Source organism: Spermophilus citellus, assembly GCF_964194105.1.
Source record: "Spermophilus citellus genome assembly, chromosome: 12".
Taxonomy (NCBI): Eukaryota; Metazoa; Chordata; class Mammalia; order Rodentia; family Sciuridae; genus Spermophilus; species Spermophilus citellus.
Window position 1 is genome coordinate 104436583 of NC_138198.1, and position 9361 is coordinate 104445943.

At 48.3% G+C, this 9361-nt stretch overlaps 1 protein-coding gene across 1 annotated transcript in view; it reads right to left on the reverse strand.

Moving 5' to 3' along the window:
- The window catches only part of SKOR2 (SKI family transcriptional corepressor 2), a gene marked incomplete at its 3' end in the record, with an annotated part of 41374 nt that extends 39832 nt beyond the window's left edge, over positions 1–1542 (reverse strand). The window contains exon 1 of the mRNA XM_081263211.1: positions 1–1542. This exon is cut by the window's left edge and continues 1068 nt beyond it. Coding sequence (XP_081119337.1) covers positions 1–1539 — 1539 coding nt within the window. The 5' untranslated portion in view covers positions 1540–1542.
- Between the last annotated feature and the right edge of the window lie 7819 nt (positions 1543–9361).

The following is a 9361-nucleotide window of genomic DNA, read 5'->3' on the forward strand; positions in this document are numbered from 1 at the left end:
AGCCAAATCCAGGAAGGCCTGGCGCAGCAGGGCTGGGCTGTCACCAAGCGCGCAGCCGAGCGCAGAGGGAGGTTGCGGTGGGGGTTGTAGATAGGTGGGCACTGGAAGCCCGCCGGGGGTCCGCGGTGGCCAGAACATGCAAAAGGGCGGGTAGAAAGCGTCCTTGCGACCGGCGGGCCAGAAAAGACCGGACAAACCGGCCTTGGGCGCTGCACCTGCGCTCCCCGCACCCGCTGCCCCCAAGGCCTCAGCCGCCGCGCCCGAGTCCTCCTTCTTGTGGCACAAGCCAAAGGCCGCGGCTGCGGCCGGAAAGGTGTAAGGATGAGGGAAAAGCCCCCCGCATCCCGGGAACTTCTGAAGCACGCCCCCAAATGAGCCCTTGCTAGGCACCGGGATGACCGGGTAGCTCCGCGGGCCTTTGGCGCCAGCTGCCCCGCCTGTCCCCGCGCCGGCGCCAACGCCAACGCCGGTCACACAGCCACCACCGGCGCCACCCCCGCCCGCCCCGGCGCCGCCAGAGGCCGCGGCCACCGAGAGACTGGCGGCCGCGGCCGAAAGGCTGGCTGCGGCCACGACGGCTGCCTCTTGCAGGGAATCTTCGTCGTCGTCGAAGCGCGGCCTCTTGTGATGGGCGTGAGGAGCGCCAGCCAGTTCAGCCAGGGGTGGTGGCGGAGGCGGTGGGGGTGGAGCGCCCAGCAGGTGCGGGCCCAGCAGACCACCGCCTCCGGCCACTGCAGCCGCGGCTGCCACAGCGGCTGCCTTGACGGAGCTGAGTGGGTGGCAGGCTGGGTGAGCGCCGGGCTGAGGCAGCGCGCGCTTGCGGCTACCGCCATTGAACATGGCCTTCACATCCTCCCAGGCAAAGACTAGCTCGTCTTGGGGACTCTTATCTGTGAGCTTGAGATGACGGCGCCACGAATTGAAGTTGGCTGCGTCTGGCTGCGTGTACTTAGCGTCCGGTGTGCGGTGGGAGTGGAAAATAAACTTGTTGGGTGAGAAGTACATGTTACAGTAGCTGCATTTGATGCACTTGGCGCGCGAGCTATTGTAGCGCGCGGGGATGAAGCTGCCTCTGCAACCCCAAGCGCACTCGTGCGACACGTCGAAGGCGAAGTTGTCGGGCAGCTTGGGCGGCCTGTTTTCACCCAGAAATGACTTGCATAGACGCTCGGCTTCGCGCTTGGTGATCATGCCGCAGCGACGCGATGAGATGGGCATGGCCCCTGCGCGCCGCAGTATCTCTAGCTGCACTGGCGTGCACTGCACGCACGTGATGCCCAGCGCCACGCGGCGGTTGTGGATCTCGTTGTAGCTGAAGTTTTTGAGGAGAGTGTTGGAGATCTGCGCCAGGCACAGGCGCTCCTGCCCATCGATCACCAACGACACGATGGGAATGCCGTAGAGGATCACCTGGCCCACCTGGTTGGGTTTGAGGTTGGCGTGGCCTGGCCGCGGCTGGCTCAGTGCGTCGGGCTGGAAGGCGCTGGACGGGGACGCCAGCAAGATGTCGTTGGGCCCCGGCAGCGGGCTGGAAGCCATCTCCTCCACCGTGGAACCCCGGGCCGAGCCCTCCGGGCTTGCCTTGAAGACTGGAAGGGAAAGGAGAAAAGGTTGTTTTGAGCCTTTTCGTTCTAAACCAGAGGCGTGGGGCGCATCACTTACTGAAAAATTACTGTTAAGACATAATTATTACTAGGCAAGGGACCAAGTTTCAGACGCAGGAAAATCATCTCTTTTAATTTCCTTCAAGGTCGCCCTTTATTAAGTGTAGTGATTTGGAGGTAGCAATTTTTCTACTGCCCCCCGCCCCCCCCCCACACACACACTAAAGCAGTCAGTTCCTAAGAAACTCAAGACCTTATCCCGGATTTATGGAAGCAGTTGGAATAAAATGACTTGCCTGCTAGAAATGAGAAAGTAATGACAATTGTAACTAGTACAGATTATAAAAGTTATGAAACTGAGGCTTGATCGTTAAAACCTAAATTTAAAGAGAGAGACCATTCACATTTGCTTGAAAATGAATTGATTTTGGTTAAAAAGAAATAAACCCAAACCTTTTTAAAAGTGATTTTTGTGGTATCTGTGGTTTCCTTGGGGAAATTCACTACTGGTTGAAATACAGCTCATTTAAGCAAAAACGAAATCCCTTCTACCCGATCCTTGCCATTAGATATTTAGTTACTGTAATTAGAATGTGGGGTGAGGGGTGGGGGAAGAAAGGTGGAAAAATGTACAAAGCCATTCTCATTATCACTAGAATAGAGTGTTTCACTTTCATTTTCCCCCAAAAAAATCCTGTTTGTTGAACTAATTGAGTGGTTCTGGTTCTAGACAGTAGCTTAAAAAGATGAAGTTGAAGATCTGTAAACATTTAAACTGTTTTCCTCTCATTCCATAACAAGGAGCAAGTAACTTCAGGCCAGCGTGTTAAACCAAGGCTCTGTGCAAAGAAACGGTTCTTGGGCATCTTTATTGGTTAAATTTAAAAGGCAAATTCAGTTCAAAGCTAACTACTCTCTGTGACATTTTTTTTTCTCCCTCATCTATGTTGATGGCTCTATATCTTTAGGGGGAATTTAGGTGCCCCACAGTAAAGATAATCCCTAGAGTAGGTAATCATGGGAGCTTTGAAAAATGGAAGCCTGAGATTAAGTATGAGATAAAATTCCTAATTTCATCTCAGGTCAACAGAATGCCACAATGGGGGAACATATCCCATAAGTTGAAAATATAGAAAAAGCAGGTGAAAGAAAAATTTGTGACATTGATGTTAAGTAAAAACAGGCTAAATGGCATTCCCTAGGAAAACAGTGACCTTTCCAGTGCTAATTGTCCAGTGCATAGGCCAAAAACTACCCTTTGCCCTGGAAAATCATCAGTGAAGGTAGCATGACCACTCTTGACCAAGTACATTGGATTTTGTTATTACAGCTATTTCAGAGGATACACTGTCATACAAATTGTCACACTCCGTGCTCCTTCATGGGCTCCTATGACATCTATACTGCTGCCTTTGCTCTGCTGCCCTGGGGATCCTCAGCTCTCATTACATTCTGTGGCCTCCAGGAAGGCTGAACAAACCTCAACGCGATCAAACGGGAAGAGAGCCTGACTTGTCACTTTGGTTGGATCAGAGACAATATTGCTAGGGGGCAGGGCGTTAAATGGCAGTTCAAGGCACAGTGATACCTGAGCCTGACACAACCAGCCCCAGCTTCGCCAAATGGCCCTTCAGTGCTCATTTCCCTCCCAAACAAGAGTCCCATTATTTCAGTAAGACCTGGGGATACCTCAAACTCTCACTCCCCAGAAAGGCGCACAGCCGGTGACCAGGCGGAGAGCTGGTTTTTAGTAAGGGACCCGCACACTTATCAGTCAGGGCAGAAGTGTCTTCTCCAGCGTGTCTTGCACTCTCACCCCAAAGTGCTCTCAAAAACTCCCGACAGAACAGAGACTCAAATAAGAAGTTTCGGGTTGGGGATATTTTAAGGATTGAGAGCAGAGACATTAAAAGTTACTTGAACTGAGATAGGACCGGCGAACTTCCCTATCCAGCTCACCAGCCACCGACCCCCAACTTAATTCTCCTGGCTCCAGACCCATCCCCATAGAAGACGGCGGCTGTCCCTCAACCTAACGCGGAAAATTCTACGGCTGGGGATCTCAAATGGAGAACCGCGATCTGTGTGCCGAGTCAGGGCCGGCGGGTTCAGGCAGTACCTGGTCACCCCTAGATGTCTTTAGGCGCGTGGCTGCCGGCCCATCTTCCGAGGGCGCTCGGAGGCGAAGCATCCAAGCGGGTCCTCGAATCCAGCGGGCGAGACTCCGGCGGGCTCCGCTCGAAGATCCGGGCGCTGGTGCGAGCTAACGGCTCTGGAACCCCGGGTCTGGGAGGATGAAGGCCTGAACTGCAGCGAGGTGTCCCCTCGACCGCAAAAAGTGAGGGCGCGCGGAAACCTGCGGCAAGCGAGCCCCAAGTGGAGCGCAGTCTGACAGCGCCTTTCTCTGTCTCTGAACTCGTGTCGGACCGAGGGGACGCCACCCAGCGGGCAGGGTGACGTCACCGTCTCCCTGACACTCCACATTAAAGGGCTGGCATGTTACAGGGAGGGAGGGGGAGAGTGAAAGCGAGAGAGAGCAACTTAGAGATCCTTTCTTAGCAAGCACGAAAGATACCACCTCACCAACTCTCAATTGATGACAACCTCCCCAACCCCATAGCAAAACGCCGCAATGGGGCTGGATCAGCAGATCTGATTTAGGAGTGGAAAGCTGAAGGGTCTGCATGCATCCTGGGGACGTGGCTCCTGGAGGCCCTGGATTCTATAAGAACACCTCCAAATCAGCTGTATGCCTGACCGTTATTGGCCCCTTCTCATTTCTCACTCTCCTTCATGAATGATTTCTCTGGTACATGGTGCAAACAAGTAACCTCTCCTGAAGATATAGAATCTGGGCGAATAGATTAGTTTTACTGCTTCCTTTGAAACACTGTGAAATGAGAAAAAGGAAAGAAGTTTCCACATAGGTGCCAGATCTGAAACTTGGAAGGAAGCATGAACAGTGTTCCCCACTTTTGCATATACATTTGCTTTATAGGGGAAGATACAAAGAATCATACAGCTTTCTCTGTTTTATATAGTATGTACATTTGGGTGAGGACCCCAGTACATGCATGTGTACATTCATCCTTTAACTTTGCTTGGAATAGTTGTATAACCCATTTTCTAAGTTCTATGCAGTCTACCTCAGCACAAGGAAAAGGTGGAGTGGAAAATCAGGGAGGTCCCTAACACTTACTGGCCCCTGAGCAATTGTCAATTCCATTGAAAAGAAAATTTTCTAAGAATCATATGCATCTCCCTCCCCTACAAAAGGGGACAACTAGGATGAGAAAGAACCTTTTTCCATAGCTCCCCAAAGTGAGGCACACCCTAGAATATTAATGAAGTGTTGAACCTTACCTCCTAACTGACCAGTCTTAGGAGTTGAACAACTAGCTAAAAGGAAAGAAGCTATTTATTTGAAGGACACTCTAAGAAGTTTACCTTCTGAGATGGGGTGGGGAATCCTTTAAGGTCTTCCTTTACTACCAGAGCTGAATTTTCAATTACTGCCAGATGAAAACACTGGACAATTACATTGTGGAAATGATGGAACAAACTCCACTAAGCCCAAACCAGACTTGGTCATAGCATCAATATACCACTGCTAAATACGAAAGTGTGAAATCTTAGCACTTAATAAAGCCAACTGAACAGAAATGTGAGGGGCATGTTGCTCAGGAGTTGCAGCTTTAAAAAATGAATATCCTGAAAATATTGTTTCAGAGTCATGAAAATTGTAATGTTTGTTTGGGTAGAAGTTTCAACAGCAGTGGAATAATTTTGTGCCTATCTCCTAGTTTCTAAAGGCATTAATTAGGCACAAATTAGGCTTTGTCCTAAGCAGCTGAAATCAACCCATCTCTCCCTCACCAATGCCCCTAAGGCTCCCATCTTAAAGGAAAGAAAATGTGTTTTCTGCCTGCCCAGCCCATTCCCTAAAAGAGCACCATTATCTTCCTCAAATCCCTTCCTCAGAAAGACTAAAGGCCTGGTGCACTCTTCTGAAGGCTCCAGAGCCAAACCTGGTTCTTCCTCCTTCTCTGCCTCCTCTTTGGGGTCAGGAACTCTCACAAAGGGAATTTATGGCTTGCTCACTATTCCCAGAGCTCAGGCTGCTAGAAAGAAAGCTTGAGTCTGGAAAGAAAGCCTGGAAGTGGGACAGGTTTTAAGACTGAAAATAGGGAGGAATGAACAATCCTATCCCCTTACTAATACCATAAGGAAATGTCTGGGCATTCTGGAAGGAAGCACTGTGTGTGTGTGTGTGTGGGGGGTCTCCTCCTCCTCCGCCTCCTCCTTCTCCTTCTTCTTTTTTAATTACATAGCTCCCATTTTACCCCAAAGGCTTCCTTTTCCTCCCCTAAAAGATCCTGACTTAAAACAAAAACACCAAAACAAACCACCATCTTCAGTAATATCTTTCTTTGAAAAGAAAAATGGGCCAAATCTCTGCCTTTCTTCCCATCCCAGGTTACTCTGAGGAATGAATCCACACCTGGGTGGCACATGTAGTGACCTCCTAACCTAAATCTTTAAGCATAAACATTTATACAGTACTCTGGGGACTTAGTGTATAGAAGCCTGTAACTTTATTTTAACACAAAACAAGTTTCACAGGAAAGAGGAACGTGGAGTATTAAGCAAAATACTTTTGCACAAATAATTGTAAGTATAGTGCAGTGTTTTATTATCCCCAATGGGCCTGGGGGCCTGTTTAAAAAGTCAGGTCAATTGTATTTTTGGAAGGTGAATGTGGAGAACAGTTGTTCAAAGCAGACCCCTGGAGAATCCTCATCTAGACACCGAATTGGAATGTGGAGTTGTTTGTATGTTTTGAATCTGTGAGCAACTCTCTGCCATCCACTGTCTCTTTGACCCTTTGTTTTCTTTACAGTTTGAACAAATCTCTTGCTGGCCCTCCTTAGGGTTCTTGTTAGTCCCTGCCCTGGCCCCTGGGACCCTGGCAGGCTCAGGGAGGAGTCCGTGTTGACGGGAGGAGGCTGTTCGGGGGGCCCGAGTTAATCAATGTTTTCCTGTTCGAGCTGACATGCATTTTACACGTCGGGACTCTCTTCAGCCGGCTAATTGATTCAAATTGTTTTATTGGTTAAACTGGTGTCACCCGTTCGCATGATCTATCACCGCACGAAAGAGAGTATTTCCATTCCCATTTCTGTTCCGGGTGGCTGCGGTTCACCCAGGTCAAGGACAGGTAGAGGAGCCCAGACGCCGGACCCAAAGGAAAACCACAAACCCAGCTGACCCCCCTCGGAACTGAAGAGGCGACGCCTAGAGTGCAAGCGCACGCGGCCGGTATGGCAGCGCAGATGGAGGATTACAGTCACGGCTATTAACATAGTTGAAGTGAACCCCAAACCCTGCAGGGACCAGGGCCCAACATCCTCGGTTTTGGAAGCAGTTTAATGGGCTGCGGTCCCTGAGGGATGAGTGACCAACGTCAAAGCCAAGGCAGGAGCTGTCCGCGGTGCTGACGCGATGCGTCGCTCCAAGGCATAGCAGATCCTGGAAGAAGCCTACCAGCCTGTAACCATGGGAGCCCTAGATTAGGCTTTGGGCTGGGGCATGGTCTGGTAGGCTTAAGGTACAGGTAATGGGTGTCTACTTCTGTAACATCTGTCACATATCCAAGGACTTAGAAATGCAGCCTTCCCACAAACCCACCCCCTTCCTTGCATTGACAGTAAGGAAGATAAAGGCCTTAATATAAATTCATTACAATCAGAAACGCAAGATATTATTTCCTCTCCTCTCCTCTCCTCCCACTCCCAGCCTGCTGAGAAACCCATGGCAGCTACAGATCCAAGAACAACCCTCTATCCCTCTCTCCCATTTCCTATCACCGCATTCTCACTTGCACGCAGAAATACTACTCTTCTGTGTCCTTGCCAGAAGTGCACTGATATTGGTATTTCTGCATTAGATAGGGCAAAAAATAGTCTGTCTGTTAGTCCAAGGTTTGCACAAGGAGACCCAAATGGCCCAGAAAGAAAATGGAAGAGTGCAGAAGTGGAGAGCAGAAGAATCCTGACATATCAGACAGTACAGGGGATTCAGAGTCAGATGAAACTGGGTGCACATTTCTCCTCAATCACATACTAGCTGGGGAATCTTGTAACTAGACTTCCCAAGCCTTCTCAGAGTCTTCATCTTCAAAACAAGGAAATTGAAGGTAGCCTACAGGGGTACAGCAAGAATTAAATAATATCATATATGTGGAGTGCTTGGCATAAAGTAGTTAAAAGCACCTTCCTAGAGAATGGGGACAAGAGCCAGGCCTGTCCTGTTATATGTCTGATTTTTTTTTTCTAGAATAAAAGACACCAAAGCATTTTACCTAAGTGATGAGCAGAGAAGGAACCAAGGTCCCTGGAGGAACATTAGTTCTTTTCATTAAAATTTTATCCTACCTCTAATTGGTCTTGTGTTTATTTTACATACAGGTGGCCAGAACCCCAGCTACTACTTGTTTAATTCATTTTAAGGAAGTTGACAATAACAATTACCAACGATAATCATTGATGACTTTTAGTTCTGATTTTCTATCACCAAAAGCTTTTCTACAGCCTGGGGAGCCCAGGTCAGACACCCTGGTTTTGGCTCCATTGCCTCAGCTGGAGTTGCATGAGGAAAACCAAGGACAAGAAGTAAACCAGAGACTCATCTATGATGGAAATCATAGGAGAATGAGGAGGGCCTCTGCGGATTCTAGAGCTGACTCAATCTTTGAGCTTTCTCTAAAATATTGTCTATAAATGAGGCCCCTTCTCCCTGGGGTCAGAGATGCCTGAGAGAAATACAATAAGAATCTACACCGAAATCTAAATCAGAATTGTAAAAAGAAAGGAAAGAGAAAAATGAATACATGGTGCAGGACCTGTATCCCTGCCCCCATGACCCTTAGACTTCCAATAACTGTGGGAATCAATGAGTTCTTCTTATACTTCAAACAAGCACTTTTGTAAGAAATAGAACTGTGGAAGGAGAAATCAAGACTTAATTTCCCTTAATTAGAGGAAAGCATTCTCATAAGAAAACTTGCATTTTAGGGCTGGGTGTGGTGACGCATGTCTGAAAATCCTTGGAAGCTGAGGCAGGAGGATTGCAAGTTCAAATCCAGCCTTAGCAACTAAGGGAAGCCTTAAACAACTCTTATTGTTTCAAAATAAAAAAATAAAAGGGTGGGGTTGTAGCTCAGTGGTTAAGTACCCCTGGGTTCAATCCCCAGTGCCAAATAAACAAACAAAAAAACCCCAAAGCAAAACCAAACAAAACACCTTGCATTTTGGGTAAGTGATAGAGAAGGCTTTTACCTTACTAGTGCACAGAAACTAGGGACTAATCCCAACATTTGCTGTTGTACTTTCTTTTTCAGAAAAGAGAATCTACATTTCCTCATAAATCCTCACAAACCTGCAAGTACAGAAAGGCACATGTGTGTTCAAATAGTTTACATGAAGTAATGAAATACAGAATGGAATATAAACTTAGTGTACGTGGTGGTCACTTAGCAAATGTTACTTGATCAAGATAAAATTCAAAAGCACACAAAAACACCCACAGATACACATAAGCCCATGAATGCATACTCTCCCTGAACACACCTGCAAATGTGCACCAAAGAGGAACACTGGCACAAGGAATAAGCCCACTAGACTTTCTTCTACCCACCCCCCAGCGCATGCATACACATATGCACCCGCCTCCTCCGCTTCCCTCCTCCCCACATTGAA